General features: G+C 40.7%; 1 protein-coding gene across 1 annotated transcript in view; it reads left to right on the top strand.

The window, feature by feature from the left end:
* XKR4 (XK related 4) overlaps positions 1 to 12,728 on the top strand; it is a 365,104-nt gene extending 352,376 nt beyond the window's left edge. The window contains exon 3 of the mRNA XM_082364744.1: positions 190 to 12,728. Coding sequence (XP_082220870.1) covers positions 190 to 1,136 — 947 coding nt within the window. The 3' untranslated portion in view covers positions 1,137 to 12,728. The remainder of the gene's footprint in view (positions 1 to 189) is intronic.
* The last annotated feature ends 6,127 nt before the right edge of the window (positions 12,729 to 18,855 follow it).

Here is an 18,855-nt window from a genome sequence, read left to right as displayed (position 1 = left end):
TGGGGCCCCTTAGAGGACAGATCCTAGGACGCCCATCTGAGTGTTTAGTCCAGCTAAAACTCAAAGAAATGAAGAGCTTTGCTATGGTAGAAGCTAGCCTGCCCCAAGCCCCCAGCCCCATGTGACTTCTTTCCAGGGACAACACTGCATCTCGCTTTTGACAGCCTGTCTTCCTGTTTGCCTTTGTAGGTTTCACAGCGGCCGCCTCCCTCGTGTCCTTGGCTTGGGCCTTGGCCTCCTACCAGAAGGCCCTCCGGGACTCTCGTGATGACAAGAAGCCCATCAGCTACATGGCCGTGGTCATCCAGTTCTGCTGGCACTTCTTCACCATTGCGGCCAGGGTCATCACCTTCGCCCTCTTCGCCTCGGTTTTCCAGCTCTACTTTGGGATCTTCATCGTCCTTCACTGGTGCATCATGACCTTCTGGATCGTCCACTGTGAGACAGAATTCTGTATCACCAAATGGGAAGAGATCGTGTTCGACATGGTGGTGGGGATCATCTACATCTTCAGCTGGTTCAACGTCAAGGAGGGCAGGACACGCTGCAGGCTCTTCATTTACTATTTTGTGATCCTTTTGGAAAACACGGCCTTGAGTGCCCTCTGGTACCTCTACAAGGCTCCCCAGATCGCGGACGCATTTGCCATCCCAGCGCTGTGTGTGGTATTCAGCAGCTTTTTAACTGGCGTTGTTTTTATGCTGATGTATTATGCCTTCTTTCACCCCAACGGACCCAGACTCGGGCGGTCCCCAAGTTGTGCTTGCGGGGACCCCGCCGCTGCCTTCACGCCGTCTCCAGAAGCGGCCACGAGCGCCCTGCGGTCCCTCTCCAACACCCGCAGCGTCGCCGGCGACCGCGACCAGAAATTCGCAGAGCGGGACGGGTGCGTGCCTGTGTTTCAGGTGAGGCCCACGGCCCCGTCCACCCCGTCCTCTCGCCCACCACGGATTGAAGAATCTGTCATTAAAATTGACCTGTTCAGGAATAGGTACCCAGCGTGGGAGAGACACGTTTTGGACCGGAGCCTCCGAAAGGCCATCTTAGCCTTTGAAGGTTCCCCGTCTCCTCCGAGGCTGCAGTACAAAGACGATGCTTTCGTTCAGGAGCGGCTGGAGTACGAAACCACTCTGTAAAACGAAAGGACTCGGAGGAGCCCCCAGCTCTGGACCGAGGGGTGACAGCCGGGCTGTGGCAATAATGAAACTCTGCCCTGGAGCGGGGCAACGAGCTGTGATGTTCCCAGTCTGACCGTCATCGGGATGCGTGTCTGGCCCTCCATCCGCTGACAGCCTGCTGCTGGCCTCCTTTCAAAAAGCCGCCCAGAGACCCTCCTGCTCCACCTGAAGGGACCAGGCCAGCTCAGTAGGACCCCTTGTTGCCACCAACCCCTCCTGCCCCACCTTTCAGCACATCCACCTGAGGGTACTATTATTATGGGAGATGTTGCCTCCGATCAGTAGGGTGTTTTGATGGAGTTAAGTGATCTTTGCATAAAAATATACTGAGTCATACACACACGTGTACACACACACACCCCAATCCTGTCAAAATAGCTTAGGTGATTTCTTTTGATGCAAAGCTGTGATTCCCACGGGAATATAAAAGCAAAGAGAGAGAAAGCATATCCCTCAAGACTCCAGGAAAAAAAAAAAAAAAAATAGTAAAGCTTAGAAAGAATTCATAAACCATTCTCACGTGAAAACCAATCCCATGCGTGAAAAGCCTATCCAATGGACAGAAAACCCAAGTGTGTTTACGCATGTATTAGAATTGATGGAATGGTTCGTTTTCAACACGTCAGGATTTTTTTTCATCTTAAATTTTCAGTTGAGAACATCTTTCATGACAGATACCCCCCACGCAGCCCATGGCTGGCTTTTGACGAGACCAAGGAGCTAGATACCTTGGTGATGAAAGTTCAACGATAATCAGGATGCAGTATTCAATTGCAAACATGTGATAAAACCACGAAGAGGAAGCGGGAGAAAAAGGCAAAATGAGCCTCTGATTTCCCGGCCTGTGCAGCTCCCATGGGAAGGTCAGGGCAGAGCGGAGGGAGAGCCGCGCTGTGCTCAGGTCCAGGAGTGGAGGCTCTGCGCGAGCGCGGAGAGGCCGGATTCCAGAACACGCCACGCCACACCTTTCTAGTGCCAAACACCGTCCAACACGGGACTGGCGGGGACGCCCTGGACGGCTGAGCGTGAGTGGCGCGAGCCCCACGAAGGCGCAAGAGGGCACGAACAGTAAAGCTCTCCGCTGTGTACAGACCCCCCCTCCCCCATCCAAGGTCAAAGCGATGTGTCTTTTAGAGGCTTTGGGACACATTTTAGTAAGTATGAGCAGACAGATGCAGTGAATATGCTATGAGAAAACCCTTCCGAACCGATCGAGGGCTTATCACTAGATCCAGCTAAGATTCGTATTTGAGTCCTTTGTAAAGTCACACTCTTACAACAAGCTTCTGGGTTTTAAATACCTCCGTCCAGCAAGTAAACGTTCCCCACTTTCTGTTCCCAGCGTCCCCCGGTCATGGTGCTTTTTGTTGCATTAAAAGTGCCGGTCAAACTTTGATAGTATTTTTTTATAGTTGGTGCAGAGTGGAATAACTCATGGATTATTTCAATATTTTTGTAATAAAAAAATTATAGGGTATACATATAAGCATCATCACTTTTTTTATAGACCTGGAATCGTTTAAAATACTTTAAGCATCATAGTTACTTGGGATGTCAGAAACTGGTCCACAGATCCCATCAACCTGCCTCGGCAGGTTAAGAACATGTGTCTCTTGCAAGATCACCCTACTTTGCCATGTTGGTGCCCCCAGGAACCTGGCCAAGGGTGCTATCAGAATATCAGGGGACAAGAGAAATCAGCTTAACTAGAAAGGGCTTGTCAAGACTGGCCAATGTTTCCCAGGAAATCAAAGATGTAAGTGATTACTTTCTTCCATCTGTTATGACAAACCTGACCACAGTGGAAGATGTCTTAAACTTCCTTCCCTGGTTTTATAGTAACCCAACCGATATACTAAATATTAGTCAAGTCACTTAAAAAAAAATCAGTGTAACATGTTCAGTTTTTTGGACTGTCCAATTAACTTTAAATAGTCAAGGTCTAGAGCCACCACCTGTAATGGGTGTATCATACAGAGACTGCTGTCCCTGTGACGACACCCACAGGAAGTGACAGAGGGCTTGACCTAGGACTTCTTTTGGTACAAAGCCCCAAAGCAATGTTTTAAAAAATGGATGATTTTTATCAGTAGACATATTTTCCTAGTACTCCATGATTTGACCCTTCAAGCAAGAGTCCACTAAAAGATAACAGTCTTTTGTTTGGATGTGAAAACATTATCTAGTCACCAGTAAAGGCCCAGGAAGACGCTCTTCTTGTCGGCAATTAGTGAAAACATCCCACCCCCAACTGTAGAAGGAAAATAATGATTATAATGGCAGATTCTTCACTTTGGTGCCGAACCACGAGTCACTAGCTTCGTTAATTAATGATCTTTGGAAATTGAATTGCTCAGTTGAACTCTACCTTTGATTCCACGAGTAAATAACAGATTATGATAATGTCAGTCAACAAACACAACAGATCCCATCACTCTTCAGTCATGTAAGTCCTAAATTATTTCTCAACTTGATCCTTCATTTAACAGGTCAAGAGTCAAAATAAGTGCTGTGTGGCTAAAAAAACGCTGTACCGTGCTTTGTCTTGGAGGTGAGAATGCAGTCAGGAGGGTGCAAGAAGTTTGAATTTTTCAGTGATTTCCCAAATACTGTAAATACTCTGTTATCCAGCATACTTGAAGATTTTGATGTTTTAGTCAAAAATTCTTGTGAAGGCAGTGACATCTCCACCGTGTTATAAATTACAAACTTTCTCAAGATTACAAACAGGAACAACAACAACAAAATTTTTACTTCCAAGGAGAATCATGGCTTAATCTTGCTTCCATGATTCATAAAGTGCTGCATTGCCATGAGACTGTGTGGTGATTAGAACGTGTATTAGTTTCTAGATCCACCGATAACAGAGAGTTTAAAGTATTAGGATTTAAAGAGACATTGTCAACGTACAAAGGAACAAAGTTTGATTTTCATATTTATAGTTTAGTTCTTCCTAAGATTTTATTTTCAATTTACCATTCCGTCATCCACGGAGAGTAACTCAAGAATCCAAAAGGAACCAGCCGTGGTTAGCATACGAATTGGAAACGCTGGATTCTTTATCTGTGGGCTCCAACTAACTTCCTAGGCTGGGTCTACTTGGGTCCCCTGTAGGGGTGAAGGGTCTGTTCTTAGTGCTTGATTTTTGCATAGGACCATGAAATTTTCTAAAAGAAAGTATTAAAAGTTTTTTTCACTTTTAAATTAGCATTTCTCAACAAAACCTTATTTGAAATGAAGGACCATATGTATCTTAACCACACTGAGACTCTTAAGTATTTGTGTGGAAGAAAAACAAATTTTTTCTCCATGTAAGTCAAAGTTTGGTCCCCCAAAATGACTATGTCCTTTAAATCTTCTCCCATTTCCATTGTCCTACTTAACTATATACTATCTAGTTCAGTAACCTTGACTTTGCAGACACTTTGTTACTATTCCTTTATGATATTGCTGTGAACACGACAAATGAAATAAATTCTCCTACTGACATGGCAAGAATATGCAATTCAAGTATTAGCAAAAGAGAAAATACAAAGATAATCTAAAGATAAAAGTATATTGAAGTAGTTATACTTCATTTCTAAATGCCCAATTCCTTTGGCTCTGTGAATAAATGAAGTAAGTAAACCAATTAAAAGTGAATAGGAATAATTGAAAGCTCAATGACTTTTAAAAAAAATATTGTATATACGTGTGTATGGTATGGATAACAGATACATATTACATATAATACACGCGTGCACACACACACAACTAAAGTAACAGATGAAAAGAGTAAAGTATATACTGCCCCTTTCATGCATATAAATTGGTATGTTATTGACACATGAACTTTTAGATTAAAAGCTTTTTCCCCCACTCCTTTTTGGCATCAGCCCAAGCGTAGAGCCCATGTCTGTAAGACATCAGCCCGCTTGTGAACTTTGGTTGGAAATACCTAGATATAATTTAGCACTTTTAGCTTGTATGAATTTCCCCCCCCTCAAGGATCTCATCTTTTAAGCAGTTGACTAGAATAGTTTTGAGTCATTTCAAAGTTTCTTTCTCTGAACAGATTGAATGGAGCAAAGAAAACCTCTGGTGTCCTTAGCAGGATTATGTAAGGTTACATATTTGCCTTTAAGTGTACCAAATGCCATTGAGTGGAAGCAAGCTCTGACACGGTGTTTGGACAAGAATCCCGAAAGTTTTTTCTAATGAACCATTTTTGAGACTAAATATATGTTCCCCTGCACTCTCACGAGTCTTTGCCCTTAGCCATCACTCTTTCTCATCAGTACTGGATGAGTTGCCTGCATTTTTATGTTTCTAAGGAGAATTCCTTAAAGCCTTTTAAAAAATAGCTCAGGCTGTCTTTCAGAAAAATAGCTCAGAGGATGGTTGATGTGCGTGGTGGAAACACAGCAGGACTGAGGTGGTCGTCTCTCTAATTTCAGTGATGGATGCAAATCAACTCATGTTCATTTATCTTCAGCAACCCAATGTCACTTTTGAAAACAATCAAAATGATGGCTTCTGCCAGTTTGTGACTCATAACACCCTTTCTCCCCATCTGAAGCAGGAGCCTTTCAAAATGGCTAAGGATGGGCCTTTTCCCTCAGTCACCCCCACCCCACCTCCGTTTCCGAGTTTCTGGTCCCGACCTGTATCAGGCTGTGAAGCGATCTTGACGGTTGGGTACCATCTCCTCTCCTCACCCGGGCAGGCTGCACTGTCTACTGCAGTAGACAAACATCTTGCCCAGTGGCTGTCCTGAAAATGGGCCCATGGGAAGATGCGGTAAGTGTGTGTGATCAACAGCCTCCAAAGTAAAACTCTGCGGCATGTGGGTGGAATTGTATAAAAACACAATGAGCCATTTAGTGTTGCTAATTGTAGCAATTAGGCGAGCTCGCACAACAGCAGAAAGCCAAATGGAAGAAGTAGCAAACAGCCGTTTACCCACAGAAATGAGGGGTTCAGGAGCTCTCCCTTGAGTGTTTGAGGCATCATGTTGTTTTGCCATCCATCTGAAGCTCTTTCTCTAGATTCCGTAAGAAAAAAAATCAGATGCTTTGTAATATTGCATGCAGTGATCTAGCGCAGAAATGTAAAACTTTAACCTTTTGTGGGCCTATGTTCTGCTAAATAAGGGGTCAGTTCATGTCTAATTGCTTTGCTAAAATCATTGCCATAATATACTGACATAAGTCAGAAACACTGACTGAATCAAATTTTTGCTTTGGTTATTCCCCCCACCCCCGAAGACTTTATGCCGTTCATTTCCCCATGTGGATGGTAGCTGGCTGTGCCCCAGACTCTCGTGTGCCTGGGCTGTGCTAACCAACTTTATCTATGTGATCTCTTCCCCTCCTCAAGGCCATCTATGAATTAAGTACCATTTACAGATGACAAAATTTAAGCTCAGAGACACTAAACTAGCCAAGGGTCGGTCCCACAGCTAGGAAACACTGGAGCTGAGAGTTGCACACAGCTTGTCATGACTTCTAATGACTACAAATCTTTCTAGAAAACCAAAGAATAGTTTCCCACCAAAATCTCTTCCTGACTGGGCAAGGTCTCTGGAGAAACAAAAACATGGTCTGATGATGAAATTTTTCAAAGAAAATTTCATTTAAAAGTCAAAGATGTCCTTCAAAATGAAAAGTTAAAAAAGTCAGTGATGAGAAACAGAAGTCTCTATTGTCTGTCACTGAATTTTACTGCAACTCCCTAATTCAGAGTAGGCAGATAAATACTTGTCTTCCATTCCAGACAATTGTCCCTCCCACCCCCATGGCCCTACTTTGCACTAAAGTAAGTGATAAATATAAATTACCCGATGGTTCTTTTCTTGTGTTCTCTACATGTATGTTACTGTCATCCAGTTAGGCAGAGTGAAAAATAGCCAAACTCCACTACTTACTTTGACCCTCTGACTGGGGAAAAAAAAAAAAAAAGGAGAGCAAGAGAAAGGAAGGAAGAAGGAAAGATGGATCTAACAAATCTTTGAGTGACATTCTTTTCATATTTTAAGATAATTCTATTCCACTGCAATAATTTTCCCTAAATTTTACTTAATGTCTTGCAAGTCACAAAATTTAATACTTATGAGGATTATTATACCACTAGTGGAACCATAATATAAATCTGGGAACCTCATCTTAGATGGAAAGATTACATACAAAAAATATAGCAAACATTTACCAAATATATGTTGAGTTGGATTATAAAATAATGTGCGTGTCCTCTCCCTCCTCAGCTTAGATGTAACGCATCTGGGGTCTACAGGATGACAGAGTTGTGACCCAACCAAAGATGTTGTTGTGTAGGCAGCCATGTGTGTGTTGCTTGAATTCGTGCTAAAAAGGTAGCCAGCAATAAACCAAAAATTTTCTCAACCCTGGTGTTTATTTAAACAAATAGATACAGGGATCAGTCTGAACTTAACATATTAAAAATACAAGCCATCTTCTATCTTCTGACTTTGATAGGATTTAAGCAGATCTTTATGAAGTTAGGTGAAGTTAGGAGTCACTAATTTTTATAGGAAATAGCATCTGAACAAGATCTCAGTGTTACTTGAGAACACTTCTTTTAGAGATGAGCACACTGGGATCCAAAGAGACCAGGCATGTTTTATCATCAGGATTCATTCAGTCTTTCATCTGTCACACGTGATCTACATGACTGGCATTGCCAGGTAATACACAGTCACGCGCAAAAGGAATTCCACATTCCAGCAGCTCACACTTTAGTTATCGGTAGCAGAAGAAGAGTCTGCTGACTTCAGCTCTAATACTTTCTACTCTACTACACTGCTTCTCTTTTTAATGTCTATATTTAATTCTATACTAGAGCAATAAAGAAACATAAGCTTTTCCAAGGTTGTGTTATGTAAGCCTTGCAATACACAATTAGCACACATAATGGCAAACATAAGGTAATGATATAAAGATAAATCAACAATGGATGACAGTCTATAAAAAGAAAAATAGTTTTGTAATTTGTTTTTATGCCTCTCCAACACTAGATACTTTTAAATCAAGGCCACAAAGCAACAAAAAAATCGATACACTCTTTGGCACAAAGTATTTGACTCAAAACAATCATCTCTGCATTAACTTTGGAAATATTCCTGAGAATTTCTTTTAAGAAGAGACATAAAATTAGGATGCATCTGAGATGTCTGAAAATTTTTCTAATAGACACTTCTCTGATCTTCAGGAAGCATCCTTTATGAGCACATATGATACTTTTTTGTCCCAGTCACCATTCTGGTTTTTAATGGAGTGGTTCTGTCTGGCCACAGAGGAATGGAAGAGGGACTATCAGGTAGACAGAATCAGGACATGTTGTGAGGTAGCCAGAAACCCCACTCTGGACAGTGCAAATGGGACATGCGGGTTTATAAAAGATCCCACTTCCCCATGATCAGTAGAGAATCATCACAAAAGTATCTCTCTGTGGACAAAAGTTAGATGTCCTAGTAGATTTCCCCAGAACATAGCCTCCAGTGTATGCATTATTTAGGAATAACAAATCTCCAGACATAAACCTCAGTTATTGCAACCTGAGAGGTTGTTCTGAAGCCCTGCTCCCCATGCCCGGAAGAGATGCATCACCTTTCAGGAGTCGGGACAGCCAGCCCCATCCCATGAGGACACATGCTCGCATGGTACCCAATCCAATTCCCTCCTGCAATATGGCCCGGAGTGATTGGCTTCCCACAGATGTAAAGAGCATCTTATTTAAAGGCATCTATTAACTTGCATAACTAATTTTCTCTGAGTGAAATAATTCTGGTCAGGGAATCCTATAAACCCACAGGTCCTCTATGGAGTAAAAGGAGAGAGAGAAGGAAGCATATTAATTTTTATGAGCACAGAATACAACACCAAGAATTCCTTGGTGAATCCCATGAAGCATCAGTGAAACAGCTGACCTGATAGTAGTGCTAAGTCAGAGCCCTGATTTCTCAGTTCCTGCCACCAGTAGTGGCTCATTATGATGACTGCCACTGTTTCAGCTGTGGTACCAGACAAGAAGAGTACAGTTACTGATAATGATGTTTGCAGAGAAAGATCATATTTAACAAAACATATCAACATCAAAACGAATTAATCAACTTGATAAGCAAATATTACCAGCACAATACCAGCAGAAAATTCTCCCGTGCTATTATTGAAGACTGCCACCTACTCTGTTATTAGAATTTCAGAAAATGTAAGGTTTCATGTTTTTATTTTACTTCCATCTACCAAATTAAGCTGGTGGCCATCTCCCCTCTCTCTTGCTTGATTTGCATTCAAATGGAACTAATCAAATTCTTACTTCATTTAAGTGCTACAAATACTAACAAATGGAGATGTGTTTAAGCTAATTTGATTGGACTGTTCTAGTGGCGGTCTGGTATACAGTTATATCACATCAACACTCTTAATTATTTCAAATTAATTCAGCTATCAAAACAAGTTCTAAAACATTCTTAAGTGTTTTGAAAATACATTTTGGGTTTCTATCATTGTAAGAAATTCCTGTTTGGATTACAAGCCAGTAGAATGCATCTTAATCAACACTGGCATTTTAATCCATTGTGGTTCTGGCAGATGAACACTTGAGTTTGGGTGATGGGTACCTCTATGATAACTTAACAATTAACCTTCCACCTGTGGCTTTCTATCTGTGTTGCTGAGAGTTCTTATTCTATCCAAATCGTGAGCGATAGCACATCATCCTGTAACCAAAGGAGATCTGTCAGCTGGTCAAAGAATTGTCATTTCTTATCTTCCTTTCAAAGAGCTAAAATATTCAAACCCCCTTATTAACCTTTCTAAGATATTGTACCTAGAAAAAGAAATGAATCTCTGAAGTGTGTCTTGAAAGCCTGGGGTGAAACGTTTCCCTCGGTCTGAATCAGAGTTTTGGAGCTCTCTGGAAAGAAAGCGATCTGTCCTGCCTTGAGGAAAGGGAAGGGGCCTGAGAAGATCCAGCCACACCAGAAACTCAGCTTCCACAAAGCTGCGTACTGCTCATGCTATTGATTCCCTTCTTCTTTTACAGAAACCTCTCGGAATTTGTCAAGCTTTACTGAAGGTGATTTGCATTAATTAATTCAACAGACCCTTTAATCTTGCAAATTCTTGACTTGTGAGATTGTAGCCAAGCTATTGCAAGGGGAAATGAATCAGTTAGTGGAAAGGAGCACTCGTTCAGGGCGGTGATGTGCCCAGGCCTGGAGAGAAAGACCTCCGTGAAGTAGCGCACTCAGGAATTCCTGCTTCCTGCTTTGTCATTCATGCTGTGAATATCCACCTGCTTCATTTGTTTCTGCCAGTAAGCACAGCTTTGAAAAAAGAGAAAAAAGTCAATGGCTTCCTGGGGGCTTTCATAGCTCAGAGTACTGGGTTATGGAGGCTCACCTTAAATGGATACAAATCTACCTGTGTTTGGAAATGAGAAAAAACTCATTGTCATCTGTTTAATGATCGATCCGTCTGAGTACAGGTGCTACTGTTCATTTCTTGAGAGTACCATTGTCAACGTTGTAATGACCAATTTATAAAAGTTGAATCTATAATTCAATTTCAGAGGTAAAATCTGCATGGATGTAGCTATTGAGTAATTTGATTCCTACCTTCCTAGGTGGTGACATTGCCAGTTTCAAACTGAGAGACATTTATATGTGGACTTGGCTCTCCTGTTGCTTCTGAGATCCTGCAAAACCCTGGTTAGGAGCTCTGAGATCACCGAGCGGACATTCTCAGCTCCTGAGTGTTCACTTAAAAGTAAACAGGTGATCTCATACTTAAAAATCATGGTTCTTTTCCACTTACTTCTCTGTTTTTAAGGAAAGGTTTGAGCTGCAAGGTAAGAATAAATGTACCTCAGTTCATAGTTTCAGAGTCTGCAAGAGAGTCAGGCATCCCTATGTTGTTATAAAGTTTTCTGTCTAACCTTTCAGTAGAACAGTTTTAGTAGTTAACACTAGAAGAATTGAGTGAAAGTCTTCAGATGTATCTGGTAAACAACCTAACAGAAAAAGAAGAAGAAGCAGGGATCCTTTTTGTGTGTGTTCCAGTGGTGTTTCACCTTCATAAAGGACCATCTTGGTGACAGTCTCCAAGATGCACCATGAGGTACCAAGTGAGAGTCCCAGTTATAGGCACCAGGATTGTCCTGCATGCCCTGCTTTGGCAAAGTCATTTTTCAGAACAAGCTCGAGGCACAAGCACTGAAATGTAATGGTAAACCGTGGCCTACCACCATGTAACTTATTTTCAATTGCAAGGCAATGAAAACTAACAAGTTGAAGACATTGTGAATTTCCTGATCTCCAAAGCCCAAAAAAAGGCACAAAGATCCTCTGTGTTGGCCAACAAGTTGATTGGCTGTGGGGACATAGGAGCAATAAACCATCCTGTAAAACAAGGCTCCTGAGTAAGAGTGACTGTGAGAGGTGTTGGAACTGAAGCTTTCTATAGCTGTAGAGGTGCAGGTATGGGGATTGAAGAGCAAACCTGTCAGTGGCTCATCAGGAATATTTGCCATTTTGTAGAGCAGAGGTTCAAGGTGGCCCCTGCCACGCCACGGCTATGACAATAGATGCGTCCACTTATGAAAGGACAAGGCATGGCTGAAGTGGAAGGACAGAGATGACATCAGTGGCTCTGTGTCTGAGACTAACTCTGTCCCTAAGGGGACTCTCCCCCTTGACAGTTTTCCTTGGTCATTGGCCGGTTCGCTGCTAGCTGGCTCTGCATGCCAAGGGCTTCTGATGGATTACAAAATGAGATATTTTAAGGTATAGTAAGTACTCTTGCTTGTAAAACATGACCGTTGAATCATCCCTCATTTTAACAGCAGTGAGATTCAGGGTGACCATGGCCTTACTCATCATCTCATTGTAAGTATACATCATGACATCCCAAGAACCTCTGTGTTCAAATCCACTAAACCAGGTTTACACATTTATTAGTTGAATCATTACAACATATTTTGGATCTTGATTCTGCCATCACCTAGTCTGTGTCTCTATCCCCAAATAGCAAAAAGAATTCTGGTGAGAATGCTTTTCAGAATAATGGAAGTGAAAAAAGGTGAACCATGAAGCAATTTTTCAATGGAGACAAAACCACCAGACCATTGACAGCCCGAAAGCCCTGATTTTTCCTCGAGACTAAGTTTCTTTTCATTTGGGGGATTTCAACATCTGAATTTTCCAAATGACTGCTGACCCATCTTCACTAAACAGAAGTAGACACCATGGCATTATTAAAAAATAAAGACTGTCCACACAAATGCAAATATCCCAACAAAAAGTAAAGAAGTAGGTCACTCAAGGAGGGAATTTGGTCTTTGCGATGTCAAACATCTGGATAGTTGGGGAAAGCCAGATGTTTGAATCCTCGTTTTCCATCTGGTTGTCTGGTGTTGTCTAGATAGACAGAAAATGCTCAGGTGTTGTAGGTAATGGAATTTAACCTTCTTGTGCATTAATCTATTGCTGGTGATATTCTGCTGCTAAAAATCTCTTTGTTGTGCAAAGGGAAATAAATAATGCAGAGCCAATGCTATTTGATTTTTATTTACTTTCGGCAAACGTGTGGAGGGGAGAGGTTTGGGAGGCTGTCCTGGGTGTATTGGGAGTTGGTTTTGTCACAGACCTCCTGCAGAGCAAGAGTTCTGGAGGCCTGCCTCTCAGCTCCTGCCTGGCAAGGAACCTTGTTATTCAGCCATTTTCCATCTTTTATAATTTTATAATTGCTCCTCTGCTGTTCACATATGCTTAATCCTTCACAAAGTCTACTTGACAGAATCATTCAAGGGAAATACAAATTTGTGAATGTTTTATTCTTCAAATAGGATGTTTTGATTTTAAGGATTTCTTAGACCTTTTAAGCATAAAAATATAAACTATAGTCGGCTCCTGTATCCGAGGGTTCCATATCCAAGGATACAGAGGGAGGACCACTATAAGAGACTTGAGCATCCTCGGATTTTGGTATCCAAGGCAGTCCTGGAACCAATCCTCTGTGGATGCCCAGGGTTGACCTTATTTACTACAGTTATTTCATGGTGAATTTCATGGTGTCAACAGAAGCAAAAGCTGTCTTTCCCAAGTTAAACAAAACACATAATTTTTTTGGTTTGCTTTATTGATGTCATTCCAATTGCCAAGAACTAACTGCTTATCACTTTGGAATATTCGTGTTTTCTTTGTAGTCACGGGAACAAAAAGAAAAAGATGACATCAAAGGGAAATTCACCTTCCAGAAGGGAAGTTTGAGATAGTCTTAGGACTTTCATACTGGTAATTACTGGAGGGCGTTTCTTCCTTTTTTCATCTGATTTGGCTCTGGATTGGTGAGCAAGTGTATTTCCTCAGTTGTGTGCGTACTTCATCATTGTTCTGAAGCTGGTCCAAATTCAGACTCATTCCTTTTAAAGTGCGCTTATGCTGCAGAATGAAATCCAAGGCGCTGTTCAGTCTGCACACAGAGCCCTGAGGGTGTTCAGCTATGCAAAGACCGTGAGAGCATTTCCAGAGAAAACCGAAATATTTAGTAGATTCTTAGGTAATGTTTGTGCTGAATTCTGCCCGGGGTGCCAAGTTACAACACCTGCATGGGGTAGGCGGTCCCTTCCTTGTCGGGTCCCCCCTCCCATCAGATGCAGAAGTTTCCCCAAATCAAGTGGGTCCTCCACCCGGTGCCGCAAGGGCCTCCAGCCCCCGATGTCGTTGCTCTGTGCTTTGTAAATGCTCCTTGGAGGGTGGTCTTGGAGAGCTGCGACCCCCAGGTGCATGTGTGCACACCAATCTAGCTCGGATTTGCCTTTCTTCTTCCCTGAGATGTGTACTTCACTAAGTCCTTTTCCACCTCTTTTTTCCTTCATGTAATTGACAGGATGTTCAAGTCCAAGGTTTAGGTGAATTGGCAACAAAGAGGCAACAATCGGTCAGTAAGCCACAAAAACACTGAGCATTTTTTCAGTTATCTTTTCTTATGTGATAATTAAACGGAATTTATGGTTTAGTAGAAAACCAAAAATCCCTGTGTTGAATATCATGATTGTTTTAAATATACTTAAATATATTCTATGAAACAGATTCCTTTTACACTATGGCATAGATTCCTTCCTGGAAACAAAGACACAGAGGGGTTGGTCCAGTGATGGGGACACAGGGTCGGGGAATCTGAGCGCCCGGCATCCTCATCCTTGGCCGTATTTTTCTCACATGTGAAAGAGAGATGATATTTATCTACCTACCTCATAGCCATGTTGGGAAGATTAGTTAGAGTTCAAAAAGTGCTTTGACACCCCGTAACTAGTATTAGCACAAAGGAGAACCGCATGGCCGGGAGGGATTAGGCTTTGGAGGCAGGTGGAGGCGGGTTAGAAACAGAACAGCAATAACTCACCGAGCAAAGACTCTGACTATTCTTGATCACTTAATAAAAGCAAAACTTTTTCTTCAAAAGTCTATGTAGAACTTCTTTTTAATTACGAGCTTTTTAATGAGAAAATTAACTCTTTTCATACAAACATTGAGAATGGGAATTTTCCTCTTAACCAAACTGAATTTTACTAAATGTTTATCAAATGTATCCAGAAAACTTGGCTCCTTCTGATGCCTAAAAAGTTGGCACCCCTGATCCCAAGCTACGCTTTCCAGAACGCTTGCATGACACCTGATTCAGTACTAATGATTAGCAAGTGGTGCTCTGAAACCCACTACCAGGAGGGAAAATTTTAACAGATATTATTGAGATTAGATTTTGTGTTGTTTACAGTGAGATTCTTTCTCATCCCTAAGAGGACACGTCTCCCTTTACAACCCAATAAAAGAATCTAAAGCCTTATTTCTTCCCGAACTCTTGAGTTGATTTATTTTCAGATTATAAATATATTTTAAATTTTTCAGAGAAGTGTTGGTTTGCACAAGGGCTTCAGCTGTACATGGATACACGTCTATTCTTACACGTACACAGATGTGAGTACTTTCCAGAACAGAGGAGATGGTGGGGAAACCACCGCAGAGAACGTCCTGTGCAACTTCCTGCCAAAGTAACATGTTTTCTCTTAAATATTTAGTCCTGAGAAGAGCTAGTGCTAAGTAATATGATTTGTCATTTTTGAGTCAGGGAGGCAATATTGCAAAATATTATTTATGGGAATATACCCATGAAGCAATACTAACAATGGAGAAAATGTTTTAATAATGTGACTTCATGAGGGAAAGTTGTTGTACATAAATATTATCATTGTGCCCTTATTTAATAACCATATTCCTTTGCAAAAAAAAAAATGCATGCTCTTAAAAATATGAAATAGGGTTTCAGAAGGTTCACCAGATAAGTGGGTTTAAAATCATGTTGTGCCTGGAGCTGACATAACATACGTATTCAACAAAATCTCTTCTGGATTCTAAAATTTTGTTGCCAAGGTACATCCAAGGCTTAAAATTGCAGACTGGTTAAACATTTCTAATGCATGGTATTAAGCTTTCTGAAGCATGAATTTAACCTAGGCTATTATCTGACCCATTTAAAAAAATTATGTTGCCACATCAGACTTAAGTATCATTTTGGTGGTGGTGTTGTTCTTTTGGTTTTGGTTTTGTGGGGTTTTTAGACTCAAAATATGATTATAGGAAGTGAGTCAAAATAATTTGGATTTCTCTGGCTTTTTTTTTTTTTCCAGTTCCTAGCATCAAAACCTTTTCAACCAAAAGTGCGGTGGAATATCCTTGTTGCTATGAAGGGAAATATCCATGTCTTTCCTTTGTTTTTGCACCAGAAAACTGAGATTGACTGGCCTTGGTGCAAGGACCTGGAAATAAGATGGGGTGAGGCAGCTTTCCAGGTGGATGGGCTGGGAGGAGAGGAGGTAAGTGGGCAGAACAAGTCATTGGGAGATTTCACCACAAGGGTACAAAATAGAATCCAAAGGGGTTAGAGCTGACCGTTCTCCAAAATGAATCTAAATTCTAGATTAAAAAAAAAATGGAGACAAAATGTTATTAGATATAAGCTATATATCTAATCACTGGGGAAAAGGGGATTTGAATGCCCCACACATTTCACTCTTTTTAAGACTTCCCAGCCCCACATGAAACTCTCCAGCGTCCTCCCTGAAAATAAGAGACTCTTTCAGAAAAACTAGTTTCTGGCAAAGATAAATCTGATTATACTGCTGTGGACCAGTCATTATGTCCTCATCATGTATATGATGCTTTTTAAATGTAGCTGTCAACTTTCATGGCTACTTCCGGTTAACATTCTATCCCGTAAACAAAGAGAAGAAAACACATGGAAAATTCTGTTTTGCTCAGAAGGAATGTCTCCCAGCTTATTTATATCCATTCTTATCCTTGGCATGTTATTATCACAAAACTCCTTTCATATCTAGATGGTACCAGATATAGGTAAAAAAGGAAGTTTTCGGTCAATTGCTTATTGAATGTCCACCTGAAGCCTCTCTTTAGGCTGGAAGAGGGGATGTTGTGTGAGAATTTTGCCTCTGCCAGATCACTCCTGCATTTCTTCTTAGTTAACAGAGAGCTCAGTGACCTGGAGGGAGATAAGATGATAGATATGCAAATTGGCTTTCCTATTCTCAGAACAAGGAGGGCAGCCAATAAGCCAGACATTTCCTCCCCCTTTGAAACCAAATAATACTTTGAATTTAAGGCTAAAGACAAAAACGTAATAAAAGTATAAGAGTGAAATCATCCTTCCTATTGATTTTTCTCTGTTCCTACTAAATACTTTTTACAGTTTAGAACAAAATTTCTAGTAACAATAACTAATGCCCTGATATGTTATAGTTTCGCAGAAATAGGGAAAGCATGAATTATAAAATTACTGGGGATATAGGCTTCATCTGTACTGACATCCTACCAAGCAAATTGGAAACATATACTACTACCACTAATATTTTGGTTTCATTAATAATATCCAGTAGGAAAGTAGAAGCATTTAGGTCAGCGTTAAACCATTGCACAATGGAAACCTGCTTCCAAACAGCAAGGATTTTTCTACTGACATTTGTTCTTCATCCTCCGGTTATTTTAAGTAAATAAGTTTCACATCTAACTACCTCAGCTACTGTTTTATTTTGAAACATGAAATTATGCACTTTGTAACCAATAAGTTTTTTCATTTAAAATTCCAAAAGGATACTTGGTGCAAAGCAATTTTCAAAAAATTCGTATATGACGTAAGCAACCCAGCCTCAAGAGGTGGTACTTCATTTTGTTTGTTTCTAAGTTCGAGTGCGGGTGAAATCCTCGTTTCCATTCAACACCAAGAGAAGCTGCTCTATATTTGCTTAATTTGCCTTAAACATTCTGTGCTCCTTCCCCAGCTCAATTTTTCCGTTGTTTTTGTTTTAAATCTATCTCTGAAAAGAAAAATGTACCAGGTGGGAGGTGAACAGCCAACTGATGAGAATGGTCCATCATTTCTCAGTGCCCTGTTGTCAACTCTCTGCATGACCTTCCAAGTGTGGGAAATGGCCATTCCTGTGCTTCCCTCTCCCTTGACCAATGCAGAAGTAAGGTCTGAGAGACCCCGTGCGTGTGTTTAGGGAATGGAGTCGACATTCCCCGTCCCCGCCCCCAGTACAAGCTCATTGCCTGGACCTGAATGATAACCTTGGCAGTTCTTGTGCTTTTACTTTGTAAACACTGTACAAATGTATTTGGAATTTTATTTGAAATGAAGAATTAAACTAGTTATTAAATTTTTTTCCTTCCTGTAAATATATATATTCAAATTCCATGTATCCAAACATTCCTTTAGCGTTCGGATCGTAAGAGTGTCTTTATTGGCTGGAGGCCACTGTCTCCGGACACGGTCTCCACTTACTGTAGTTGAAAGCACAGTGTGTGGAGTATTTGATGTACTGCAGTACCATCGTTATTTTGGTCTGTTAAGTAAGTTGCAATTTGTGATGAAATGAAGTGGAAGTAGTGCTTCATAATGAACAGATATCCTTGGTTACATGATTTTTCTTGTAAAACTTTAAAAAAAAGAAGAAAACTTGAAATTTTATATATTTGGATTTTGTAGATTTTTTTTTTTATTTTATTGCAACACAAGGTACCAAAATCATTAAATAAAGTACACTGTGGTCATTTTAACAGAAGTCTGAGTTCCTGATTCTTTCTAAGTCTAAGAAGAGAGCAGGACACTGTGGGTCTAAGATGAGAAAGTAGGAGAAGGCCATGTTCACAGGCATAGTCTCCTGACAATGTGATTTAAACCTGAAAATAAATAGCTGAGTTTTGTCAAATCTGAAATAAATTTAAAATCAAATTATATCAGTTTCTAGGATATGTTTCATTCATTTTATTTCTGAAAAGTGCTAAAGAATGTTTCCCTAGAACCACTATAAAAGCAAAAAGATGTTTCAGGCCACAGATAGGCTTAAAAATGTAAATCATTTGTTTAAACATTAATAAAAGGAAAAATTGTCAATGAACAAAAGTACTTTTTAAAAAGATGACATTTCTAAGTGCCTGATTTTTTTACAAAATTAGGGTTTATGCTATACATAACTGTATTTCTTAAAATATTCTAATTTTTTAAAGAAATGTTCTATTTTCTGTACAGTTTGGCGAGCATTCTACTGGTTTATAGAAGCCTTTCTTAAAATGTTTAAAAGGGGCTGTAGCATAAGCTCCGACTAT

This window comes from Balaenoptera borealis (assembly GCF_965194805.1).
Source record: "Balaenoptera borealis genome assembly, chromosome: 17".
In the NCBI taxonomy this organism is placed as follows: Eukaryota; Metazoa; Chordata; class Mammalia; order Artiodactyla; family Balaenopteridae; genus Balaenoptera; species Balaenoptera borealis.
Note: the sequence above shows the minus strand (reverse complement) of the source record. Positions and strands in the feature narration are given on the sequence as shown.